General features: G+C 46.1%; 1 protein-coding gene across 1 annotated transcript in view; it reads left to right on the forward strand.

The window, feature by feature from the left end:
* The window catches only part of USP14 (ubiquitin specific peptidase 14), a 31,987-nt gene extending 4,770 nt beyond the window's left edge, over positions 1-27,217 (forward strand). Inside the window, exons 4-16 of the mRNA XM_044293276.1 lie at positions 88-192; positions 2,291-2,394; positions 2,873-2,931; positions 4,175-4,305; positions 5,319-5,399; positions 13,437-13,525; positions 13,781-13,895; positions 15,761-15,826; positions 22,481-22,573; positions 23,056-23,184; positions 23,696-23,750; positions 25,037-25,144; positions 26,523-27,217. Of these exons, the coding sequence (XP_044149211.1) occupies positions 88-192; positions 2,291-2,394; positions 2,873-2,931; positions 4,175-4,305; positions 5,319-5,399; positions 13,437-13,525; positions 13,781-13,895; positions 15,761-15,826; positions 22,481-22,573; positions 23,056-23,184; positions 23,696-23,750; positions 25,037-25,144; positions 26,523-26,674 (1,287 nt within the window). The 3' untranslated portion in view covers positions 26,675-27,217. The remainder of the gene's footprint in view (positions 1-87; positions 193-2,290; positions 2,395-2,872; positions 2,932-4,174; positions 4,306-5,318; positions 5,400-13,436; positions 13,526-13,780; positions 13,896-15,760; positions 15,827-22,480; positions 22,574-23,055; positions 23,185-23,695; positions 23,751-25,036; positions 25,145-26,522) is intronic.
* Positions 27,218-27,444: the final 227 nt, after the last annotated feature.

Genomic DNA, 27,444 nt, shown 5'->3' on the forward strand with positions numbered 1-27,444 from the left:
ATGTGCTATAAGCATGGAAGAGATGGGAATAAGCACTTGTCAGTCCCCATAATGTTATCATTTCCTCTTGTATTTCTTCATTTCTAGGGGATGAGCTTGTTAATGATGGGTTCGGTTGAAGCTCTTCCTGAGGAACCTGCCGTGAGGCCCGTATTTGTAGAAGACATGACGGAGGAGCAGTTGGCCTCTGCAGTAAGTGCATTTGCATCGACCTTTTATTCTAATAGCTTTTTGATGCAGATATTACATTGTGACTCTTATCACAGTGAGCTGAGTGGTATCTGATGTTGAGGCATCTGTCTTGCTTGAAGCTGACGCAGATACTGATGAATGTTCTTGGGGAAACGGGATACATTTATTTATCATGTAAAACATCAAGCTACAGCCACATGTAGGAGGTAGGAGGATAATCTGCCACGTATCTGGTGGAAATTGCAATTGGTGTGAATTTTGTTGCAGAATTTCTGTGCATTACACTCTTTGCAATGCAGAAGTCAGCAACATAAATTGGCATGCTGCAGACACAAAATCTGTGCTACATGTCAAGTTATTTGCCTATTTTTTATTTATTTTTTTTGCGAAAAGTCCACTGCATTTGGCCGACTGCTATCTCTCCTGACTCCCTAATACACATGCATGTTTGGTTTGGCCGAACGTGTATATGTATTTAATGGGAAGAGAGGAGAGCAGCTGCTGGACACCTTTGGTGGTGGCTTATCTCCCAGGAGAACAAAAGGATATAGCGCAAATCTTCATTTTGCCCAATTATTGCACACACTAACTGTAATGTGTGCAGTGGCGGTGAGAGGGCGCTTTCTCCAGCGTGCTGATATTTATTGGCTGGCCTGCAGAATAATAGGGAGGATGAGCCAGACCCCCACTGATCTGATATTTGCCTAGGCTGAGGATAGGCCTTTAATATGAAAGTCCCAGAAAGGAAAAAATATGGCACAAAAAAAGAATAAACAAGAATGGTGTAATCATCTGAACACTCTACTTCTAGGAAACCTTGCGTGATTGTGACTATAAGAATCCGACTCGCGTTCTTGTATGTGCCTTACACTGCTGCACTGTCCCTATAGGAAAAAGGGGCACAGTGTGCCACCTGCTTGTGTACTAATACAAATAAATTTTACGCAGTGTCAGCACATTTACTGATCGCTTTCTATTATACAATGGGACAGATTTGCTAAGACTGATGCTTCTTATGTCAGTCTCAGTCTTATTTCCATTAAGATGCAATTATTAAGAGCTTGGACCTCTTGATAAATTTGGCACATCCTCAAGCTGTCCTTGTGCCATAAACTCTGAGATTTAAGCCTCAATTTATACCATTTACTGGTATGGATTATAGGAAACCTGTCTGGCTGTAAATGGCCTTATCTCTGCCGCGAAGCCCTGAACACTTCTCTCTAATTTAAAAAAAATATATCTCAAGATGTGTAAAAAGCTGTAAATATTGTATGTGTCAAGCTTCAATAGAACTCGGTGGACCTAGGCTTGTTGGTGCCCTGCAGGTGCCCCCTGTACATCTGTAGGTGGCAGAACTTTACAGTGGAGCAAATATATGAACACTGACATTACATACGCCAGTCTCAGTATAAAGTCAACTGGTGTAAAATGCAGTTTGACACTTTGAAAGCACCGCTGGTGTCACTCAGGTGGCACAGCAACCAGCCCCGCTGGTAAGCAAGGATGCCAGGCCAGTCGGGCTCGATGCTGGTGACGTTTGCTTCCTGTCAGGTAGCAGGCAAATGGCCAACTGCTGCCCACAGTTGCCTGTGACTGGTCTTCTTCGCCTCACTAGGATTTTCCCTGTGTGGTGACTGGCCTTTTATGTAGCATCCGTTGCAGATTCCGTCATGTTTGGAAGGAAAATAGCACCACATAGTGCATGTAGCTCTATTTTGTCTATCAAAATGATCCCTGCACGGCCACCGCTGCATCTCCCAGTTTCTCGGATCAAAACATTGCGTGACTGAGGGGGAGCAGCCAATAGCAGGCCGCAATAGGGACGAGCCCCCTTGTGGCAGGTCGCCATTGCAGCTTGCTTTTGGCTGCTTCCCCCGTCGTGGGATATTTTGATCCGGGCGACGGGGAGATGCAACGGGGCAATGCAGGGATCCGGAGCAACGTGTGTGCCGGTAAGCAGGTGAGTATACAAGGAGCCTGGGCATTGGGGGCGATATAAGATGTCGTTTTACATGCTTAACGCACTGCTTTTTATTGATACAGTAGATGATTTTGTGAATCTTCCTGTCTCTCATTGCACATTTTCTGTGTCTTGCAGATGGAACTGCCTTGTGGATTAACAAACCTCGGGAACACTTGTTACATGAATGCCACTGTTCAGTGCATCCGCTCGGTGCCAGAGCTAAAAGAGGCTCTTAAGCGGTATGATTGTGGATCATGGAGAATAAATGGGGTTCTGTCTCTGCCATCCTTCAGGCCTTTGACTCTGAACAGTATTGTGCTTTATTTAATGAATTGCAGTCACTGTGCAAATAGGAAATGGAAATTGATCGGGCATTTGGGCTGCAGATGAAAGAAGTAAAATGCTGCTGAGTATGCAAAGCGAACATTTCTTAGAAATAATGAATGCTGGGAATTATAATCTAGGTTCTTTTTTAGATGTTTATGGGGGCAGATACTTAGAGCATACCCCTGGATAACTAGCAAGTAAGGCTGAGGAGAATACAAGGAGGGAAAGGCACTGGGTTGTATTTGTGGGTGCAGTGATGCACGTTTGGCTGTGCTTGGGATCTTCACCTTAGAATCACATGAAACAAGGTCATGTTGATATTACAGGTTTTACTATGATATGGTGGTGTATTACTCCACATAAAGTTATTCTCATGTTATTATATTTCAGCTATGGGGGTGCCCTGAGAGCTTCTGGTGAAATGGCCTCTGCTCAGTACATTACTGCAGGTTTGTGACTTTTCTCTTCTGATTATACATATTTATCAAGACTTTTTGCTCTGTTTCTGCTACGTACTTAAAGAAGCACTCCAGGATTTTTTCCTAGAGGCTCTTGTGTATACCTGTTTTCTTAGATATGCCATTTGAGGATTGTCTGCCATCTTAGTTCTTCCCCCCCCCCCCCCCCCCCCCCTCAGATATGGTTTTCCTAATGAATCCTACATATCCCATCATGCCTGGATTTGCATCGACAGAAGGGGGCAGAGTCTTATCACACTGTGCTGCTCTGTATCGTATTTAAGGGCAGCACATAACAGATCAGTGACATACAGTCACCATGTATTTCTTTGTGATGCAGGTTCCTCCTGCCTGCCCTGTCAGCTCTTACATGCGGGAGGCAGGGAGACCAGTGTGAAGCTACATCTGCTAGAAATGCACTGGAGAGTCTGCACACACAGATAGTACAGGCAGTGTGAGTCAGGAGGTTTCTAGAACTCTGCAGCTACTCATTGTATGGACTCTATTATAGCACTCCACTCCTGGTCCAATATATGTAATAAAAAAAGTAATGCCTCTTTAAATGTTAGGACTGCACAAGGCTAGTCCTAGATTGTGACTGATGCAAGTTTTTTCTCTTTGTCCTTGATTAGTCATAACTTTGTTGAGATCAGTTGTCACAGTTGCATTAAAGCGGTTGTCATACTTCAGCAAGTGGCGTTTATCTGTAGAGGAAGTTAATACAAGGCACTTACTAATGTATTGTTATTGTCCATATTGCCTCCTTTTCTGGCTTGATTCATTTTTTCCATCACATTATACACTGCTTGTGTCCAGGGGTTATGATCACCCTGTAATCCAGGAGCAGTGGCAGTGCTTGCTCACTAGGAAAAAGTACCGCCATCTCTGGTGGCCTGGACCGTGGGAGCGCACATAGGTTGGTGCTTTTTCCTATAGTGTGCAAGCACGACCCCCGCTGCTGGATTGCAGGGTGGTCGTAACCATGGAAGGGGGCAGTGTATAATGTAATTGAAAAATAAATCAGGCCAGCAAAGGAAGCAATATATATAATCACAATACATTAGTAAGTGCCTTGTATTTATTTTCTCTACGTGATAAATTGCATTTGCTGAAGTGACACAATCCCTTTGAATCACAATAGTCGATGCACTTAAGACTGTAGCTTTACTGTAGAAGCTTAAGCAATTGATGTACTGAATCATTAGGATATAACATATGCATCTATCCAATTTAGCCCTTCGTGATCTATTTGAATCAATGGATAAGACCTCTTCCAGTATCCCCCCAATCATCCTTCTGCAGTTCTTGCACATGGCCTTCCCACAGTTTGCAGAGAAAGGTGATCAAGGACAGTATCTACAACAGGTAATTTCAGAAAAGATGCCTGAATGTGGTCATCTTGTCTCCCAGAAATTTGGTTTTGTGGCTTTTTTACATCTTGCTTTATATGGTCTCCTCCATACTTAAAGGGTTTGTCTCATGAAGACGACCCCTTCCATACTTTCCATTATGACATATAGACTTCATAGAGGGAGGTCCTCATGGGACACACCTCCTATGAGCCTGAGCAGAGTGCTGCCCTATATGAGCACTTACTGCTTTGGCAGACTCAAGGAGTCCATTTACTGAAGTACGCTGACGCATCCTTCTGCTTCTGGCTCCGCCCACTGTTATGCTTCAAGAATCGGCGGCTGCTGAAAACAGCTGATCGGTGGAGTTGCCGAGTGTCAGACTCGCACCAATCTGATATTTATGACCAAGCCAGAGGATAGGCCTTCAGTATCTAAAAGGTGGAAAACCACCTTGCGGTTCAGTCACACGTCTGTGGAATGGGTCCGCATCTGTTCCACAATATCCGGAACGGGTGCGGACCCATTCATTCTCAATGGGGCAGGAATGGATGCAGAGAGCACACAGTCTGCATTTCTGGAGCACGGCCCCGATCTTCCGGTCTGCAGCGCCGGAAAAAAATAGAAAATGTCCTATTCTTGTCAGCAATTGCGGACAAGAATAGGCATTTCTATGGCGGTCCCGGCCGGGTTTATTGTGGATCCGCAATACACCACGGACGTGTGAATGGACCCTTAAGGTAGTGGGGGTCCGTGGGTTTTTGTTTTAGCAAATACTATATGCATTGGGTATTGTTTTTTTCCCCTAGAGTTTTTCAACAGGTTTCTGTATAAAACATCAAAATTGGCAGAAAAATTGCTTGTAAAAAATTGCAGTGAAAGATGCTTGAAATGCATGTTGTCTTGTTGGTACCATAGAAAACGTTAGAACATTGCTGTGGTATATTGGAGACTTGGGTCCCTTCTTAAATGCTCATCTGGTGTGCTTGCTGTAGAATGGGTATGTTACTGTGTGCATTTATTTTACAGGATGCAAATGAATGCTGGGTACAAGTTATGAGGGTTCTGCAGCAGAAATTAGAGTCCATCGAGGGAGACACAGACATGGAGGTAAGTGGCTTTCAATCCCTCACTCGCTATATATACTATATACTGTATATACATGCTATATAGTATCAGTCAGTCCTCTGGTCCCCACCCAAAGGTGTATATTTTGGGAAAAAAGGGTCCCAGAGCTGATGACAATCGGCCCCCTGGTACCTAGATGCACTGGGACCACTGCTGCCTGTGGTAGGATGCTGGTATATGGTAAGAATGTGCCCTTGTCTGTGATGCCCTTAGGGTTCTCTATAGGAGATGTAGCACACAATCTTCTTGCGTTCAGGACGACACAGATTGTTCTGGTTAATAACTATATAAAAGGAGGGGATAAATAGAGCACACAATTTGGGGCTTTGAAATGTTTTGTGCTAGCAGCAATGACCTGGCATGTCTTGGGTTTCATCAATTCCAAATTGTGCAGGCGTTTGTATAAATACGTAATTTAGAGCACATCCTACTTGGCAGTGTCTTGTCATGAGAACATACAGTATATTACCAAAGGTATAAAGATCCAGTTCTAAGTGCGTCAATAATAGTGGAAATCAACTGACCTTAGTGCTGGTAAAGTCCTTTGTTGGCACCTGATGGGACAAATGGACCTCCTTGTTCTTCTCTATTCTTAAAGGGGTTGTCCAATCTAGGAGCCGACAATCCCAGTGGTCATAATGTTTTGCCCCGAAAAACGGAAAACCACTTTCACCAGTTTGCGATCCTGCTATGCCCATGCCACTGTCCTGTTCCTGGGCGCCTCCAGTCCTTGCAGGACCAGGAAGGGGCTAATCGCCTGCCTCAGCAGTCACATCTGTTTGATACATTACAGCAGTGACATGCAGTTTCTGCAGATGTGACCGCATAAGCCTGTGATTGGTCACAGACCCAAATCACCCGTTCCTGCAGGGCCCAGAGGTATAGGTGAGTGTGTGTTTTTGTTTTTTTCCCCTCCCTTTAGTGGGGCACACATTTAAAAACATTGGGGATTGTTAGCACCTTGGTTGGCCAACCTCTTAAAATGATCACAAGCAGTAAAATCTCAGCTTTTCTGAAATTCACATAAATGCTGTTCTTGAACACAGCATACTGTTCCTGGATGGAGCTATGGAAATGCAGCTTTTTGGGGGAGTCAAAAAAAAAACTGCTTTAGGCTACTTTCACACTAGCATTTCTATTTTCTGGTATTGAGTTCCATTATAGGGTCTCAATACCGGGAAAGAAACGCTTCCGTTTTGTCCCCATTCGTTGTCAATGGGGACAAAACTTAACTGAACATAACGGCTCCAAAATGCATTCTGTTCCGTTCCCATACCGAAGAGCAAACCGCAGCAGGCTGCGGTTTGCTTTCCGTCCTGGGATGCGGAGCAAGACGTTTTCTCTGACACAATAGAAAATGCATCTGTCCCCTATTGACTTTCAGTGGAGTTCATGATCGATCTGTCTAGGGTATGTTACAGATAATACAACTGGATCCGTATATAATGGATGCAGATGGTTGTATTTTCAGTAACGGAAGCGTTTTTGCTGAACCCTGCCGGATCCAGTAAAAACGCTATTGTGAAAGTAGCCTTAGCTTGTGTTAGGGTTCAATTCACACTTGTGTATTACAGCTCTGTATTTGTTCCATGTTTTTTCACAGAAAAAAAAAACACTTCTAAGGGTCCATTCACACGTCCGCAAAATTGCAGAATGGATGTGGAACTGGTGTGTACCCATTCATTTTTAATGGGGCTGGAAAGTGCTGTCCTCATCCACTGATTCGCACTTCTGTTCCGCAAAAAAATAGAACATGTCCTATTCTTGTCCACAATTGCGGACAAGAAAAGGCATTTTCTATAAGCGTGTTGGTGAAGTGCGGTCCGCACATTGCCGGTGTTCGCTGCGGCTATTTGTGGAGCCACAAAACACATACGGACTTGTAAATGGACCCTTGTGTGTTTTGTCATATTTCCTTTTACTATACACACATTTATTTATACATGGGGTATTTTTTTTTTCTATATGCAGCATGTTCCAGTGGATCCATATAGGTACATTTAGCCCATAGAAGATTGAATAAAAAAAAAATCATATTCTATATTCACATAATTCTCATGCATATTTGTTTTGTATTATTATGATCTTTATTTCTGTAACAATACAAAAACAGCAACAAAAAAAATCCTTTAAAGGTATATTCCCATTTGGGATGTTGCTGGCACATTGCTAGGATATGCCATCTATATCAGATAGGTGCGGGTCCCTCTTCTGGTACCGGCTGCACACTGTGCATGCACTGCTTGCTATTCAGTCACTGCTATGGGACTTCCGAATATACAGCCAGGTCCATAAATATTGGGACATTGACACAATTGTAACATTTTTGGCTCTATACACCACCACAATGTATTTGAAATGAAACTAACAAGATGTGCTTTAACTGCAGACTGTCAGCTTTAATTTGAAGGTATTTATATCCAAATCAGGTGAACGGTGTAGGAATTACTACAGTTTGCATATGTGCCTCCCACTTGTTAAGGGACCAAAAGTAATGGGACACTTGGCTTCTCAGCTGTCCCATGGCCGGGTGTGTGTTATTCTCTCATTATCACAATGAGCAGATAAAAGGTCCAGAGTTCATTTCCAGTCTATTTGCATTTGGAATCTGTTGCTGTCAACTCTCAAGATGAGATCCAAAGAGCTGTCACTATCAGTGAAGCAAGCCATCATTAGGCTGAAAAAACAAAACAAACCCATCAGAGAGATAGCAAAAACATTAGGCACGGCCAAAACAACTGTTTGGAACATTCTTTAAAAAAAGAAGGAACTCATCGGTGAGCTCAGCCACACCAAATGACCCGGAAGACCACGGAAAACAACTGTGGTGGATGACTATGAATTCTTTCCCTGGTGAAGAGAACACCCTTCACAACAGTTGGCCAGATCAAGAACACTCTCCAGGAGGTAGGTGTATGTGCGTCAAAGTCAACAATCAAGAGAAGACTTCACCAGAGTGAATACAGAGGGTTCACCACAAGATGTAAACCATTGGTCAGCCTCAAAAACAGGAAGGCCAGATTAGAGTTTGCCAAACGACATAAAAAAAAGCCTTCACTGTTCTGGAACAACATCCTATGGACAGATGAGACCAAGATCAACTTGTACCAGAGTGATGGGAAGAGAAGAGTATGGAGAAGGAAAGGAACTGCTCCTGATCCTAAGCATACCACCTCATACCATACCTTCAGTGAAGCATGGTGGTGGTGTCATGGCGTGGACATGTATGGCTGCCAATGGAACTGGTTCTCTTGTATTTATTGATGATGTGACTGCTGACAAAAGCAGCAGGATGAATTCTGAAGTGTCTCGGGCAATATTATCTGCTCTTATTCAGCCAAATGCTTCAGAACTCATTGGACGGCGCTTCACAGTGCAGATGGACAATGACCCAGAGCATACTGCAAAAGCAACCAAAGAGTTTTTTAAGAGAAAGAAGTGGAATGTTATGCAATGGCCAAGTCAATCACCTGACCTGAATCCGATTGAGCATGCATTTCACTTGCTGAAGACAAAACTGAAGGGAAAATGCCCCAAGAACAAGCGGGAACTGAAGACAGTTGCAGTAGAGGCCTGGCAGAGCATCACCAGGGATGAAACCCAGCGTCTAGTGATGTCTATGCGTTCCAGACTTCAGGCTGTAATTGACTGCAAAGGATTTGCAACCAAGTATTAAAAAGTGAAAGTTTGATTTATTATTCTGTCCCTTTACTTTTGGTCCCTTAACAAGTGGGAGGCACATATGCAAACTGTTGTAATTCCTACACCGTTCACCTGATTTGGATGTAAATACCCTCAAATTAAAGCTGACAGTCTGCAGGTAAAGCACCAAAAATTTTACAATTGTGTCCATGTCCCAATATTTATGGACCTGACTGTAGCTGAGTGAGGGACAAAATACAGAACAAGAATGGAACTTTTGAATGAAAATGGAACTAAAGGAAACTATCCATGTTGCACATCCATATTTGATGCCTGTTTTCGTACACGATTGTGAATGAGCCCTCTATCTGATTGTGCCTGGAGAGTATGTTCCAGATGATAAATGTGGTGTAAGGCCTGGGACTGTTCGGTAAATGCTTTGGCTCTGTCCTTTTTAGTTTTAGTGAAGAGAAATCCTACTACTATGGCTTACAGTAATATTATGGAGAACATCCTATGCTTCCAGCTTTGTGGTAACCGTTTGGGGAAGGCTCTTTTCACGTTCAGCACGGCATTGACTGTGCATAAAAGTAGTTTGCCAAGTTTGGTTTTGTTGTGGAAATTTTATTAGGATGTGTATTTAATATATTGTGTATTGTCATCATGTCTCTCAGTGTCAGGGTAAACCATTGGAGTGGATATCTTCCCGTGTATGTCCTGTCACAGCTGCTCGGCGCAGAGGTATTCGTCGGCGAATGTTCCATGTGCTAAGCACTGGGCTGTAGGCCGGGGGAGACTGATGTGTTCTGCAGAGCAGTGTTTTGTTGGCTGATGTATGGACGCCGAGCAAGACGTGGATTTATTGGCTTGGCGTGGATGCATTTGTTAAGAGAACAATATAAACTAAAGGAACGTGCGTTTGTTGTCTCTAGTGCGCCTGATCAGCCGCTGGAGATAATGACGCTGTACTGTAAATAAACCTGCATGTGGATCATAGTAACTTTTATCTGGCATTGATCACTGAGCAAGGCTGGATCAGGTTCGCTCCAGTGGTAATGTTAGATTATTGTATACATGTGTTTGTTAGCTGGCTATGTTATTCTAAATGATGGTGTCTTGTCTTCCTATGTCATCACTTCCTGGATGTCATCACGATATGGGAATTTTGTGCGATTGTGATTAGGGCCCTAAAAATTGCGATAACTATGTGCTATGCAATATTTTAAGGGAATTGTGCTAGAGGTCTATTTGCTGTGGATGGCACTGGAATGGAGGGGATCTCTGGATGGCACTGTTAAGGGGGGGGGGAAATCTGTGGATGGCACTGTTATGGGGGGGAATCTGTGGATGGCACTGTAATGGGGGGGGGGGAGTCTGTGGATGGCACTGTAATGGGGGGGGGAAGTCTGTGGATGTCACTGTTATGGGGGGGAATCTGTGGATGGCACTGTAATGGGGGGGGGAATCTGTGGATGGCACTGTTATGGGGGGGGGGAATCTGTGGATGGCACTGTTATGGGGGGGGGGAATCTGTGGATGGCACTGTTATGGGGGGGGGGAATCTGTGGATGGCACTGTTATGGGGGGGAGAATCTGTGGATGGCACTGTTATGGGGGGAGAATCTGTGGATGGCACTGTTATGGGGGGGAGAATCTGTGGATGGCACTGTTATGGGGGGGAGAATCTGTGGATGGCACTGTTATGGGGGGGAGAATCTGTGGATGGCACTGTTATGGGGGGGAGAATCTGTGGATGGCACTGTTATGGGGGGGAGAATCTGTGGATGGCACTGTTATGGGGGGGAGAATCTGTGGATGGCACTGTTATGGGGGGAGAATCTGTGGATGGCACTGTTATGGGGGGGAGAATCTGTGGATGGCACTGTTATGGGGGGAGAATCTGTGGATGGCACTGTTATGGGGGGGAGAATCTGTGGATGGCACTGTTATGGGGGGGGGGAGAATCTGTGGATGGCACTGTTATGGGGGGGGGAGAATCTGTGGATGGCACTGTTATGGGGGGGGGGAGAATCTGTGGATGGCACTGTTATGGGGGGGGGGAGAATCTGTGGATGGCACTGTTATGGGGGGGGGGGAGAATCTGTGGATGGCACTGTTATGGGGGGGGGGGGAGAATCTGTGGATGGCACTGTTATTGGGGGGGGGGAGAATCTGTGGATGGCACTGTTATTGGGGGGGGGGGAGAATCTGTGGATGGCACTGTTATTGGGGGGGGGGGAGAATCTGTGGATGGCACTGTTATTGGGGGGGGGGAGAATCTGTGGATGGCACTGTTATTGGGGGGGGGGGGAGAATCTGTGGATGGCACTGTTATTGGGGGGGGGGGAGAATCTGTGGATGGCACTGTTATGGGGGGGGGAGAATCTGTGGATGGCACTGTTATGGGGGGGGGAGAATCTGTGGATGGCACTGTTATTGGGGGGGAATCTGTGGATGGCACTGTAATGGGGGGGGGAGTCTGTGGATGGCACTGTAATGGGGGGGGGGGAGTCTGTGGATGGCACTGCTTTGGTGGGGGGGAATCTGTGGATGGCACTGTTATGGGGGGGGAATCTGTGGATGGCACTGACTCGGGGCATTTGTGGATGACATTACTATGGAGATCTCTGGATGGCACTGCTTTGGTGGGGGGGGATCTGTGGATGATATGATTTTATATTATATATCATCTTGTGCTATGTGCCATCCACAGAGTCTCCCCCCCCCCCCCCATAAGTGTCTCTGCAGTGTAAATGACCCCCAATACAGGGGCTGGGGGCCGGCATCTGGATTAGGAATGACAGCGGGGACCGGTGCAGTCCCTGTATTCAAATGCACGGCCCCGCTCACTGTTGTATAATCTTATCTAACCTGTAGGCATTGTTTAAAATATAATAATCGTGATATCCAGCTGTATTACTTACAACTAAGTTCCGTAACAGAGAGGAGGGCGGGCAATCGGCGTGTCACTCACTACATCACTCGCCTGCGCCGCCTGCTCCATTCATAAAGTGGGCGGCACAGGTGCATGACATAGTGAGTGATGCGCCGCCCGCCCTCCTGGCCTGCCTCTTTCCTTCTCTCTGCTATGGAACTTGTTGTAAGTATTACAGTTGGATTACACATGATTATTATATTTTAACAATGCCAACAGGTTAGATAAGATTATACAACAGTGAGCGGGGCCGCTGCATTAGAATACAGGGACTGCATCGGTCCCCGCTGTCATTCCTAATTCAGATGCCGGACCCCAGCCCCTCCTCCCTCTGTTGATACATCCGCCGACCGCGCTGTGCGGTGGCCGTGTATCATTGTAAGTAATCGCAGCATTTTTGGGTCTGCCATATCGCAATCGTCGATTATCGTGCAGGCCTAGCTTGTATATGCACAGTTAATAAAAGCTATGACCTCTGCACAGGTAAGAAATAGCGTTCTGCAGGGGAGTATCCCTATGTGACTACATTCTGCAGGGGAGTATCCCTATGTGACTACATTCTGCAGGGGAGTATCCCTATGTGGCTACGTTCTACCAGGGGTGTGTCCCTAGGTGGCTACGTTCTACCAGGGGTGTGTCCCTAGGTGGCTACGTTCTACCAGGGGTGTGTCCCTAGGTGGCTACGTTCTACCAGGGGTGTGTCCCTAGGTGGCTACGTTCTACCAGGGGTGTGTCCCTAGGTGGCTACGTTCTACCAGGGGTGTGTCCCTAGGTGGCTACGTTCTACCAGGGGTGTGTCCCTAGGTGGCTACGTTCTACCAGGGGTGTGTCCCTAGGTGGCTACGTTCTACCAGGGGTGTGTCCCTAGGTGGCTACGTTCTACCAGGGGTGTGTCCCTAGGTGGCTACGTTCTACCAGGGGTGTGTCCCTAGGTGGCTACGTTCTACCAGGGGTGTGTCCCTAGGTGGCTACGTTCTACCAGGGGTGTGTCCCTAGGTGGCTACGTTCTACCAGGGGTGTGTCCCTAGGTGGCTACGTTCTACCAGGGGTGTGTCCCTAGGTGGCTACGTTCTACCAGGGGTGTGTCCCTAGGTGGCTACGTTCTACCAGGGGTGTGTCCCTAGGTGGCTACGTTCTACCAGGGGTGTGTCCCTAGGTGGCTACGTTCTACCAGGGGTGTGTCCCTAGGTGGCTACGTTCTACCAGGGGTGTGTCCCTAGGTGGCTACGTTCTACCAGGGGTGTGTCCCTAGGTGGCTACGTTCTACCAGGGGTGTGTCCCTAGGTGGCTACGTTCTACCAGGGGTGTGTCCCTAGGTGGCTACGTTCTACCTGGGGAGTGTCCCTAGGTGGCTACGTTCTACCTGGGGAGTGTCCCTAGGTGGCTACGTTCTACCTTGGGAAATGATTGGTTCATTAACCCTTTTATCTTCTTTTTTTCAGACTGATTCCGGAGCTTCTGCTGCTGCTGCCGCTTCACCAAAGAAGAAGAGTTTTATAGACCAATTTTTTGGCATTGAGTTTGAGTCGACGTATCCTTTTATAGGAAATGGAGCTGGGGGATCTGAAAAATATACTGTCTAAAATATTGGGTCATATGTTGGGATCATGGGAATCATTTTATTAAAATATGCAGCACCAAATGCGCTCTTTGGTATGATCCATACCATGCGAATCCAGTTGCCCATCTGCTGTTGCTGCACTTCTGTCATTGTCTCAGCCCACATTAACCCCGTTGTGCTCATCCTCCCTGCTAGCTATCCTTTTTTCCTTAATGATGCACAAAGCATGAAATGTACTGAATCTGAAGAGGAGGAAGTCACAAAAAGCAAAGAAAATCAACTCCAGCTCAGCTGCTTCATAAACCAAGAAGTGAAATATCTGTTCACAGGCCTCAAACTGGTGAGAGACGCCATTATAGATTAGTGACCGCATAGAGGCGGTTATATACCCATTAGATAGCTCCTGACCAAATTCTTGTTCAACGAACATCTATTTCCCCATACACGTGCATGCATTGTTTCATGTGCTCTGAATGGTGAGAGTGGCGTAAGCCACAGCACTGCATTCTCCGTTGAGAACAAAGTATCAAGCATATTGAAATTCAACATGTCTGACCCTACCATCCAGGGAGATATGGAATGCCGTCATACGCATTAGATGATCAGCTGGTCTTACTGAAATAGGCTTGCTTGGCTGACGCTCATCTAATGTGTGTGGCCATCTTTATTTTTTTATGAAATACCTATCCCCATGTCATTTAGTATTACTGACCTATGAAGGACTTGTGTATAAAGCAGTATACCTTTCTTATTTGATGCACTCTATGAGCAGAGGGCCAGATGAATAAGTCATATAATGTAATAAAATATTAGAAGAGAAAATGGAAGTGTAACTGCGCCCACCTCTTGATTAAAGGGGTTTTCCAAGACTTTATGACTGAAGACCTGTCCTCTCGGTATCTGATTGGCGGGGGTCCGACACCCGGGATCCCCACTGATCCACTGTTTGAGAAGGCACCGGTTCTCCTGTGAGCGCTGCGGCCTTCTCACAACGTTTCCTAGGCCAGTCACTACTCGTTCATTGGTCACATGGCCTTGGAGCAGCTCAGAGCGTAATACCGAGCACAGCTGCTGTATGATGTATGGGGCTGTGCTTGGTAAGCATGGAGAAGGCCACGGAGCTCACAAGAGCATTGGTGCCTTATCAAACAGCTGATCGCAGTTTCCAGGTGTCGGACCCCCACCGAGCAGTTATAAAGTCTTGGAAAACCCTTTTAATATGTCAAGAATGCTCAAAGGCCTCACATCCAAAGCGGAGAATTCTGCTAATCCCATCAAACTAGGAGGAAACCTCATGTTCTACAAAATCAAAGTGCAGCTAATAAGACCTAATACCAGGATAAAGGATGCAGGCCGCCAATCAGCTGTATAAAGAGAAGGAACGCGCCATGCGTGTGCCACCTTCTGTCTCTTTTCCTGCTCGCTGTCCACATAGCAGCGGCATACAGGAAGAGAGACAGGAGATGGCGCGCCCGCACGATGTGTGCCTTTTCTTCATGCAGCTGATCAGCTGACCCCCGCCGATCTGATATGGATGACCTATCCTGAGGAAAGGTCATCCATATTAAAGGCCACGAAAACCCCTTTAACACCTTCCTCTTCTAAAAGCCAGGAATTGTGGGGTTTATCTGTAGTTAATACTGGCGCCCCATATCGCCAGGAGCCCTGCAAGATGGCAGGGGTTGTCTCGCTTCAGCGAATGGCATTTATCATGTCGAGAAAGTTACCACAAAGGCACTTACTAATGTATTGTGATTGTCCATATTGCTTCCTTTGCTGGCTGGATTAATTTTTTCCATCACATTATACACTGCTCGTATCCAGAGATTATGGCCACCACTGAAGATCAGATACAAGGTGGCAAGCACGGGAGCTGCTGTGCATGCGTGCTTATGTGCGCTCCCACAGTCCTGGCCACCAGACAGGCTAGTGCTTTTTCCCATAGTATGTAAGCACAACCACCACTGCTGGATTGCAGGGTGGTCTGTAACCATGGAAACGAGCAGTGTATAATGTGATGGAAAAATGAATCCAGGAAGCAATATGGACAATCACAGTACATTAGTAAGTGCCTTGTATTAACTTTCTCTACATGATAAATGCCATTTGCACAAGTGACACAACCCCTTTAATGGATTATTCGGTACATGCGGTTATGGTTCTCTGCTGGATAAGGTCCATGAAATCTGTTTTAATATTTTCCAGCGCCTTCAAGAAGAAATCACCAAGCATTCACCATCATTACAAAGAAATGCTTTATATAACAAAACCGTAAGTATAGAAATCAGGTCTGCATACATATGGCAGGGTTATTTTGTAGTTGCTCTGGTTTACTTGCACACACTAAAAGCTGTGGCCTCTTTTATAACTTCCTATAAAGAAATCCCTATAGTTAGAGGAATGGGCAACATCCAAAGCAAAAAAATTCTATTTTGCAATACACATCTTCAGGTATCTGACCTCGCATCAATTCATAAAGAAAGGTACAGATAGCACACAACTTCATGCAAAAAGTAAGCGGACTTTATTAAGGTCATGCAACATTTCACCTTAGCAGCCTTTGACCTAGTTCACACTTCAGTGATTTCCATCAGTGCTTGTGAGCCAAAACCAGGTGTGGGTCAAAAAACAGGACAGGAGCAAATATTTCTCCAATGAACGGAAGAGAAACAGATTTTACGGTAAGTACAAAAATCTAGTTTTCTCATCTGTCTTATTGGGGGACATAGGCATTGACCATGGGATGTTCCAGAGCAGTCCCCGGGGGGTGGGCTTAACTACAACCCCCCTGCCAATCAGAGAACCGCTGTTTGCAAAACTCTACGCCCCAAAGAAGCGTCAGAAGATGCAAAAGTGTGCACCCTGTAAAACTTAGAAAAAGTATACAAAGACGACCAGGTTGCCGCCTTGCACACCTGAAGGGCCGAAGCCCTGTGATGCATCACCTAAGAGCAGTCACACGGAAGGGCGGGGCCTGGTCCTTAACGCAGTACGCTTCCACAATAGCCAAACTAATCCATCTGGAAATGAAAGTCTTTGACGCTGCCAGCCCTAATCTCGGCCCCTCTGGAATCGCGAACAGGGAATCCGTCCACCGGAAAGATGCCGTCTGGGACAGATAGATACACACTGCACGCACCAGATCTAGAGTATGGAGTGCTTGTTCTCGAGGATGAGATTGGTCCGTTCAAAATGAAGGAAGAATAATCATCTCATTTACATGGAATGTCGACGCCACCTTCGGCAAGAAGGTCTGCACAGGGCAAAGGACCACCTTATCCTGATGGATAAATTCAGGTGGAAGATCGGCCCCTGCGACAGCAAGTCCTCCTGAAGAGGAAGATGCCAAGGTTCGTCGGCGAGCAGTGCGACTAGGGATGCGTGCCACACCCTGCGTGTCCAATCTGGGGTCACGAGAATGACTAGCAGTGAGAAGCCGAGAAAGAGGCGGGAACACATAAGGAAACGTGAATAGACTCCACGGGATCACCAATGCATCGCATGCCAGGGCCCTAGGGTACCTGGACCGTGCGACTAAGTCCTCGACCCTGTTTATGAACAGTGAGGCCGTGAGATCCACATCCGGCTGACCCCACCTCTCGCAGATGTCCCGAAAGACCTGCGGGTGAAGAGCCCATTCGCCAGGATTGAGACGCTCCCGGCTGAGAGTTTGGGATCCAGTTGTCTACGCCTGGAATATGAACTGCCCGGAGCCGAAATCTGTTTCTCCGCCCAGCGAAAAATTCGGCGTAGTCTCCTCCATGACTATCGGGCTCCGGGTGCCATCCTGGTGATTGATGTATGCCACCGCCGTGGAGTTGTGGGACTGCACCCGCATCGGACAACCCCTGAAATGGTCAGTCCAGTGTTGCAGAAAGAGCCGAATTGGCCTCAACTCCAGAACATTGATTGGAAGGGAGCGCTCCTCGCGTGACTATACCCCCTGGACTGAGAGATTTTGCAACACTCTTTCCAACACTCCGGGAGAGGCCGGAGGAGATGACCGAAAAAAAACTGGACGGATGGGAGAATTTGAACTCCAGCTTGTAGCCCTCTGCAATGACCTCCCTTACCCACGCATCTCAGAGGTGAGCCAGCCAAACAGGCCGAAACACATGAAGCCGGCCGCCCACCCGAACACAGGGCACCGGGAGCCGCCCATCATGCAGCGAAGCTCATAGGCCCCTTTCACACGAGTGAGTTTTCCGCACGGGTGCAATGCGTGACGTGAACGCATAGCACCCGCACTGAATCCTGACCCATTCATTTCAATGGGGCTGTGTACATGAGCGTTGTTTTTCACGCATCAGTTTTGCGTTTCGTGAAAATCGCAGCATGTTCTATATTCTGCGTTTTTCACGCAGTCCTGGCCCCATAGAAGTGAATGGGGCTGCGTGAAAAACGCATTGCATCCACAAGCAAGTGCGGGTGCGATGCGTTTTTCACTGATGGTTGCTAAGAGATGTTTGTAAACCTTCAGTTTTTTATCACACGTGTGAAAAACGCATCAAAACGTATTGCACCCGCGCGGAAAAAACTGAACAACTGCACGCAATCGCAGACAAAACTGACTGAACTTGCTTGCAAAATAGTGCGAGTTTCACTGAACGCACCCTGAATGCATCCGGACCTAATCCATCACGCTCGTGTGAAAGAGGCCTTAGAGTTAAAGGACTTAGAGCCCTGTTGATGGGAATGCCAGGAAGGCCGTGGCTTAACGGAAAGTGTGCGCTTCTGGCCTGCGGCTGACTTATCGCATGCTCCCTTGGGGGCGTAAAAACTCCAAAAGGGACGAAAAAAAGCCTTCCGCTTTTTTGCCTTATTAGACCGCCCCTGTTCTGAGGTAAAAGGGTGCTCTTACCACCTGTAGCGTCCAAAAGGATCTCATCCAGGGGCTTACCAAAAAGTCTGTTGCCGGTAAATGGGAGGGCAGTCGGGGTCCGCTTAGAAGCATTATCTGCTGCCCAGCATGAGAGCCATAGGGTACGGCGAATAGCCACCTACAGGGCTGACGAGTGAGCTATAAATCTGGCCGCGTCCAAAGATGCTTCACAAATATATCCACTGCAGGGCCACATCTGCAAGTTCCTCCGAGAGGACTCCCGACTCAAGACCTTGACGTACGTTATTTGCCCACTCCCCCATAGCCTTGCTCACCCATGTAGAGGCAAACACCGGCTGCAGCGCTATGCCCACTGCTTTAAAGGGCTTCTGTCACCCCACTAAACCGTTTTTTTGTTTTTTTTTGTTTACTTATAATCCCTATAGTGCGATTTCTGCATACATAAGCTAAATAATCATTTCGGTCCAGTAGAATTTGTTAAAAACGTAATTTTAAAATATGCAAATTACCTTGCTACCAGCAAGTAGGGCGGCTACTTGCTGGTAGCAGCCACATCCTCCGATCCTAAAGACGCCCCCTCCGCATGTTGATTGACAGGGCCAGAGAACGGGATCGTCCTCTGCTGGCCCTGTTTGAATTCAAAATATCGCTCCGTACCTGTCTTCAATCGGCGCAGGCGCACTGAGAGGCGGCCGCTCCATCCTCAATGCGCCTGCGCCGATGACGTCACATCTACACCTGGCGCAGGAGCATTGAGGATGGAGCGGCCGCCTCTCGGTGCGCCTGCGCCGATTGAAGACAGGTACAGGGCAGGCGCGATATTTTGAATTCAAACAGGGCCAGCAGAGGACGATCCCGTTCCCTGGTCCTGTCAATCAACATGCGGAGGGGGCGTCTTTAGGATCGGAGGATGCGGCTGCTACCAGCAAGTAGCCTCCCTACTTGCTGGTAGCAAGGTAATTTGCATATTTTAAAATTACGTTTTTAACAAATTCTACTGGACCGAAATGATTTTTTAGCTTTATATATGCAGAAATCGCACTATAGGGATTATAAGTAAACCAAAAAAAAAAAAAAGGTTTAGTGGGGTGACAGAAGCCCTTTAAAGGCAGATTTTGCAAATGCTTCCAGCTTCTTAAATTTGATATCCGAAAAAGACTGGCGGGTCCACTATAGGTCCGGAAAAGGATATTCAAGCATTTTGGCAGCAAGAAATGTTTATCGGGGAATATCCACTCCTTGGGGAGAGAGAGGAATCAAACTCCTGGTGGCTGGGGAAACATTTGTGCGAATAACTGGACTTCCTAAAGGAAACACGCGCTGGCAGATGAAGGAGCTCAACCTGCAACGTCTCAATAACTGCCGAAATTAAATTGTCTACCATGGAGGATAGTTTGGGCGACTAACCCTCCGGTGAGACAACATCCTTATCTGACTCTCTCTCCTCCGAACATGCCTCTTCAACTGAGGACTCGTCGGAGTGAGACTCTCTAGCAGGAGGAGAGGCCGAAGACACGGGAGACGCAGTACCCCTTTTGGGGGAGGAAATTCTGTCCCGTTTTGTGTGGTGGCCGCGATGGGCACGAGCCCCATGATCCCCAGAGTCGGACCGGTTAGAGGACTGCCTTGCTGACAAATGCCCCAATATATCCACAATAGCTTTGTTGGTATTGGAGACATCCTGTACCACCCTAGACAGGGAACGCACCCATTCCGGTTCTTTCGTAGCTTGGGCAGCGGGAAGCAATGGGTCTGAAGCAGAGGGAGTCTGACTGAGGGGATGGAAATTTTGCGCAACATAATGACGCACCAACGGGACCGCCTGCTTCTGGGGCCTGGGTTCAGACATAATGACACCCCTGTCACCCCAATGAGGCAAATGGGAAGGTTAGGCCCTGCAAGAAGGGACAAACACTTATCCAGCCTGTGTCCCTCCAAATGCCAGTCAGACCCTCATTTCCCACCAGGAGCTTTAAAAAAAAAAATCCGGAAGTGGGCTGAGCCCACTCTCCCACTGCTCTGCTTCTGACGTGGGGGCGAGGCGAACACAAGCTCCGACCCCTAAAATTCTGCTGGCTCCAGTGCCCGTCCATCCTCCCAAGCTACTCCCCTCTCGCTCTCAGGCCACGCCAGCATACCCAGCCACCGCAGGGAAGCCTACATTAGCAGGCCGCACAGAAACCGGGGCCTCGAATAATAATGGACCCGGCTGCCCAAGAACAAAGCTGACACGCTGACATAGAAAACAATGCCTTATCAGGACAACCCCACCCCCTTCTCTCCCGGTGCGCTCCAGAGGACGCAGTCAGCCTGGGAAGCCGCAGCAGACACGCGGCGTGTACAAAGAAAGCAGCCACCCCCTTGCTGCAACAGCATCCCAGGTATGTTAACTCTTAAAGGAGATTGCTGCCCAAGTCCACGCGTGCGGAGGAGGGAATACTGGAGGTGGTACTGAAGGGATTACTGGAGGGAGGGTGGAGGGAGCGCTGCTCCTACTCACCTGTCCGAAATATACTGTCCCCCGGCTCCAGCCGGATCACCACCTTTGGTGTGCGGCCCCTTGTTGAGGGACGCTACACCGGAACAGAGGGGACTCTCGCTGGGCGGCTGTGGTGATGCGCTTGCTGGCAGGAGACAGAGGTTTTTAAAGGGACCTCTGTTCCTCCTTTTCTTCAAAAAAGCGGGAACGAGCATGGGGTTTGGGTAACCCTCCTGGTCTCCTCCCGTCTCCTGGGTTAGTGAAGGCAGTTTTTACCAGGACTGCCTGAAGCTTCCCGCTAGAAAAAAGAGACAAAATTAGTAAATCAGCAGACCTGCAACGCAGGAAGGTCTGCCTCCTACAGACACTATGCTAAAACTGATTAGCTTGATCCCTGCAGGAAGGGATCTAGCTGAAGAGGGAGGAGCTCACACCTTGTGTGCTTAGTGTCCGCCTCCTAGCGGCAACGGCTATACCCATGGTCAATGCCTGTGTCCCCCAATAAGACGGATGAGAAAGTCCACTTACTTTGTGCATGAAGATGTGTGCTGTCTGTATCCCTGTTAGTAACTGATTTTGTGGTTGAGATGGGTAATGTAGATTATGAGCCTTGTTTCAGCGACAGGGGCTGATATGAGTGAGCTCTCTATACAGTCAAAGTATTTTAGTGCTGAAAAAAACTATACAGTGTGATAATTTCAATAAAGACAGAGCATGCAACTACTGGGGGGACCTGGTGCTGAACGCCTCTTCCCAACACAAAAACACTGTATTAATAATTATATTACTGTATTATAATGCAGCCGCAACTAGTGGGAGATCAGTGCAAATAATGGTGGAAACAGACTTTTTTGTAATACCTTATCTGAAGGGAATCAGTCATTTACAGATGTATGGGGAAGATTTCAGTGTATTTATGCCAGTTGTCTGGTGGAAGTTGAATAAAGTGGGTGAGGCCGATAGCGACTTTCGTTCATTAAAATTTTTAAAATTTCTTCTGCTTAATTAAACAATAAAATATAAAAATGTTACCATTGTGCCTTGCGTTCTGCGTGCCCTGGGAGTGATTGACACACATGTAACTGGATGGGGTAAGAGGGCCTATACAAAGTTTTGCTATGGGGCCCTACATGTATGCCCCTGGTATTGTAAATGACAATTTTTAAAGGGGTTTTCTTGTTTACAAGAACATATCAGGGAATGAATATTAGCAGTTGCCCTAATCTATTAGCCATAACGGAAAACTGCTTCAAAGAGTGTCTCATTCTGAAGGATCTGTGATGTCCATGCTTTGTACAGATAACTCATTGATTTCAGTGGCTACTGTGTTGAAGGCCTCGTTTTCACTGCGGTGGTTCTGCAGAGAGTTTGTAAACTTGCCCCACAAGCTCATCTGAGGTTCCCAGCTTTGGGACACCTTGCCAGCAATGTATTGTAATTCACTGTAGGTTGGTTTCAGATGATTGCATTACAGCTGCAGTTTAATGTAGACCACGAGATCCTCATTGATGGACAGTTTATTTAGGTACATCTGATAAGAAGCAGAAGTTCTTGATCTTGCCTTTGTAACTCTTTTCACCCCTTTGTGCTTTCACCACTACAGTCCAAGATAAGCCGTTCACCGGCCTACCTGACGATCCAGATGGTGCGTTTCTTTTATAAAGAAAAAGAGTCTGTGAATGCCAAAGTTCTTAAGGTATGTGTGTTTCCATGGCTTAGAAAGTTTTAAAAGGGGTTTTCTGAGATTTTTTAACTAGTGACCTATCCTACCCGTAACCCCCGCCGATCAGCTATTTGAGAAGGCATGGGCATTTGCAGTAGCGCTGCGGCCTTCTCGCAGCTTTGCCTAAGCCATTGAGGTGAATGGGGCTGAGATGTGATACAATGCATGGCGCTACTGCAAGCAACTGATCAGCGGGGGTCCTGGGTGTCAGACCCCCCACTGATCAGATACTGCTGACCTATCGAGAGGATAGGTCATCAGTTTAAAAGTCTTGGAAAACTTCTTTAATGAAATGTATCACACTAGACATCAGAGATTACTAGAAAATTGCGTTTCATCGGAGCTCGTTTTATATGGAACTAGATACTAGTCATTAGTGGTATTGAACCGAGAAAATACCAATGATTCAATCTGATCTCTTGGACCCAATCTAAATGTTTTTCTTTTCTACGCAGGACGTCAAATTTCCTCTCATGTTGGATATATTTGAGTTATGCACACCGGAGCTGCAGGAAAAGATGGCATCTTACCGATCTAAATTTAAGGATCTAGAGGATAATAAAGGTTCAGGACAGCCACCTAAAGTAAGTAGGAAATCCGATAAATCCAAGGAGTCCTCCTCCTTCACAAATGAATGGCCAGATGTCTCCAATAAGAGAAGAATAGTTCACGGTGGCTGACAGGAATTCAGATGTTGCTGCTGATGGTAGTGATTGTGCCCTAGATTGTACACTTGGGCAGCATGCCCACACAGCAGTTGTGGATTCACAGGGCACAATCTGCACAGTGGATGGGGTTTAACATAACCTCAAGCACATGAAAGCAGATTTGCTATGCTTTGGATGAAATCTACTGCATGAGGGCACGGCCAAGTTGCTGACTCAGTGTAGAGCAGATTATGGACATGGAATAGCCATCACAATTGCTGTAAATGGCAGGACAAATTCTAGGAGCCCAGCAGTGCCCACGTTTTTGGGTAATTTTCATTTGATATCTGTCGTGGTTAGTCTGGCTGACCCCTAAGGCCTACAGTATTGTGACCATATGTGTATTATATGTAGCGCTAATGCTGATACGTATTTTTCTTAATGTTAGGTAAGTCAAGCTGCACAAAAAGAAGTCAAGTATGAGCCATTTTCCTTTCCAGATGGTAAGTCTGTAGCACTCTACGTTTATTGTCAGTGGTGAAATCACAAAGTAAGTTGATATATGGCACAGGAAAAAGGTCAATGGTTTGAGAGATGCTTGTTTATTATTTTTTTAATGCTGTCTATAAAACTGGCACAAGTTCATCAGTTAATATCAGTTAGTAAATTGGGTAATCTGTGGTGATGTCTACTGTCATATTCTTTCAGTTTCCTATGCACGTCCATTGCGGGAACAGTCCTTTCAATGTTGTAAATGTCCATACTTAGTGCAATATTTTGGAGGGTCTAATACAGAGCAACCTCTCCATTCAGTCACACAGCATTGCCCTGTGCACGGAGCGGCCAGTTGTTGTTTGCCCAGTCTCATGCATCCGCTCTTCTTGTATAGAAGCAGTCACTATTACTTCCATGTCACAATGACTGCTACCGCAACCACTCCCATGTTCCAATCACTACTACATATGTGACAATAACTGCTACCACTCAAAAAAGCTTCCACAGTGTCTACTACTGTGGTCACAATCACTCCCACGTATCTCCCATTAACTGCTGCCACTCATTGCATACGGACTATCACTTTCACGTGTATTGGTCCTACACCAGGGATCCGCAACCTCCGGCACGTCAGCTGTTCGGAAAATACAACTCCCAGAATTATCCTTGAACTTATATGGGAGTTACAAGAACAGACCAGTAAGAGTGCATGCTGGGAGTGCCGAAGGTTGCTGATCCCTGTCCTACACTGAGAGGACAACTTGTATTTCACAGGGAGTTCTCTGAAACTTGCCCCCAGCACTATGGTAAGTCCACATGTGGGGGGAGAAAAATGTTTTACATCAGACTTTGCCATAGATTTCACAGTTTTCATTGCAAGTGGTGAAATCTGCTGTGCAAATCCACAGAAATAATTGACATGACTATTTAAAAATTTAAAAATCTCCTGCTGCCGCTGTCATAAACTGCAGATTGTCTGCTAGCATAGCCAGACAGAAAATCTTTTAGTGTATTCGCTATATGTGCACATACTCTAAAGATTTGCCATTTCTCATTATCCTCCTGGTGTTCCTTGAAGAGCTAAGAAACCTGTGATAGCTAGGCCCAGTGTATACCTCGTTTTCACCAAATATGAAAAAAAATAAAAATCAGTGCTTCATAATGAATCAGTTATTTCAGCATTATGCAGTAATGTGATTCTCTGCTGAAGTGTAGTAATGTCTGCATGCGTGTTAAACTTTATTTTTTAATCTGCTTTCCCTTAATTTCAATTCATTTGTGTCTGTTTTTGTAGATTTTGGTTCCAGCAATTGTGGTTACTATGAGCTGCAGGCAGTTCTTACTCATCAGGGAAGGTCAAGTTCTTCAGGACACTACGTTTCATGGGTCAGGCGGAAACACTGTACGTAGTTCTGTTTCATATGGCAACGTTTGGTGATATTATCTATACTCGGGATAGGTCATCAGTATCAGATCGGTGGGGGGTCTGACTCTCCTCAGTTGTTTGGTGCTGTAGCTGCGTCCTCTTCAGGGTTTACCTGCATGACGTCTACATTGCAGTGGAGATGTAGTGTAATAACAATTTCCTCTCCTATTTACTTGAATGGGACGAACAGTTGCAACAGTTTTAATTGCACCAGTACAATGTAGATGGATTGCGGTGTAGACGGCGTAAACACACAGCTGTCGAACTAGTGCCACAGCCTCTTCAAACAGCTGATCGGCTATCCTGAGGACTGGAATACCCCTTTTAATAGAACTGTAGTGTTTTGCTTTTTAAGGCTATGTACACCTTTTGGGCGCAATTTTTTTAAATAATTGTATTGCACTCATGAGCCAAAAATAATTTTTTCAATTGGTCTTTATTTAAAAAAAATGTGGAGTCCTTTTCTCTGTACAGAGCTGAGATGCTCTACTAGCGGAATCTGAATCTTCTCTTTGCTCTATCAGACAGGGAGCTGACAAGCTCCTTATCTCTGGTCTCTGACATTATAAACACTCATAGCTCAGTTCTTATCTTACTGATAATGTGGCTTAAATAAGTATTTCTGACCTGTTAGTAAATTGGAGATAAGGATTATTAGATAAGGCTACTTTCACACTAGCGTTCATAGGTCCGTTCGTGAGCTCCGTTTGAAGGAGCTCACGAGCGGACCCGAACGCCTCCGTCCAGCCCTGATGCAGTCTGAATGGAGCGGATCCGCTCAGACTGCATCAGTCTGGCGGCGTTCAGCCTCCACTCCGCTCGCCTCCGCACGGACAGGCGGACAGCTGAACGCTGCTTGCAGCGTTCAGCTGTCCGCCTGGCCGTGCGGAGGCGAGCGGATCCGTTCAGACTTACAATGTAAGTCAATGGGAACGGATCCGCTTGAAGATGTCACCATATGGCTCAATCTTCAAGCGGATCCGTCCCCCATTGACTTTACATTGAAAGTCTGAACGGATCCGCTCAGGCTACTTTCACACTTAGAATTTTTTCTAAGTTATTAATGCAGACGGATCCGTACTGAACGGAGCCTCCGTCTGCATTAATATGATCGGATCCGTTCAGAACGGATCCGATCGAACGCTAGTGTGAAAGTAGCCTAACTGGCACAAAGTGAAAGTAGGATGCACACAGCTAGAAAAACTGTTAACTCTTTGTGAGAGAACGGCTTATGATGCGAGTAATCATAAAGCTATATAGACCTGTATGGATGTTGGTTCAATCCCCCATAATGACCTCTAATGCCATTGCATGCTGTTCTGTCTATACCCTCTCATTCTTTTCTCCTTTTTAGATGAGTGGATTAAATTTGATGATGACAAAGTGAGCATTGTGTCTCCAGAAGATATACTGAGGTTGTCAGGAGGAGGAGACTGGCATATAGCATACGTTCTTCTATACGGACCCAGGCGAATCGAAGCTACTGAGGAGGAAGCCGAACAATAATGACATTTGTCTTTTTTAGTCATTTTTTTTTCTTAGGTGTGAAATAAATGTTCTACGATTAGAATCGCCTACCTGATCCAGATATTTTTTTTTATTTTATATTTTAGCGGAAAGTGTGAATTGTATAGTTCAATTCACCTTGGTGCACAAACTGATTATCCTCATTATTTCTATTCGGAGAGCTGTAAAGCTAATGCAACCTTTACCTGTTGTCTTAACAAAATTTTAGAATTGGAGTGATAAAATGACAGTGACCAGCCACTGCCTGGTGGAGCTAAAACTTATTTTTTTACTCGTTAACAAATTGACAATATTTATTGCACACCTACATCATTCATTGTTCCTATTGCATGGTTTACACCACAGTACTTGCCATCGCCTTATCTGACAGTTCCGCCAGGAGGGAGGAAGGATACGTGATGCCTCATTGTAACAGTGCTGCTTCCCATAACTTAAGACCTGGCCACAATCATGTGTCCAGTTTCATCTGGTCCAGACCAATGTTGGCGTTTTGGTGAATTCAGATTAAAATTGTAATCAGTTTCTGTCTATTGATTTTTATTTCCTCGTCGCTTCAAAGAAAATCAAACTAGGCGTAAAGGAGTCAAAATAAATGATTTAGATATAGGGCAGTTGTCATCCTGGAAGACATACAGCAAGAATAATAGCCTAAAATGTTACTTTGTATATACTACGATTCATACCAGCAATCAGATTTACATTTCCTTATATACAAGACATGTTTTTATTTTTAGCAGTCTAGTGACACT

This window comes from Bufo gargarizans, chromosome 5, assembly GCF_014858855.1.
Source record: "Bufo gargarizans isolate SCDJY-AF-19 chromosome 5, ASM1485885v1, whole genome shotgun sequence".
Classification (NCBI taxonomy): domain Eukaryota; kingdom Metazoa; phylum Chordata; class Amphibia; order Anura; family Bufonidae; genus Bufo; species Bufo gargarizans.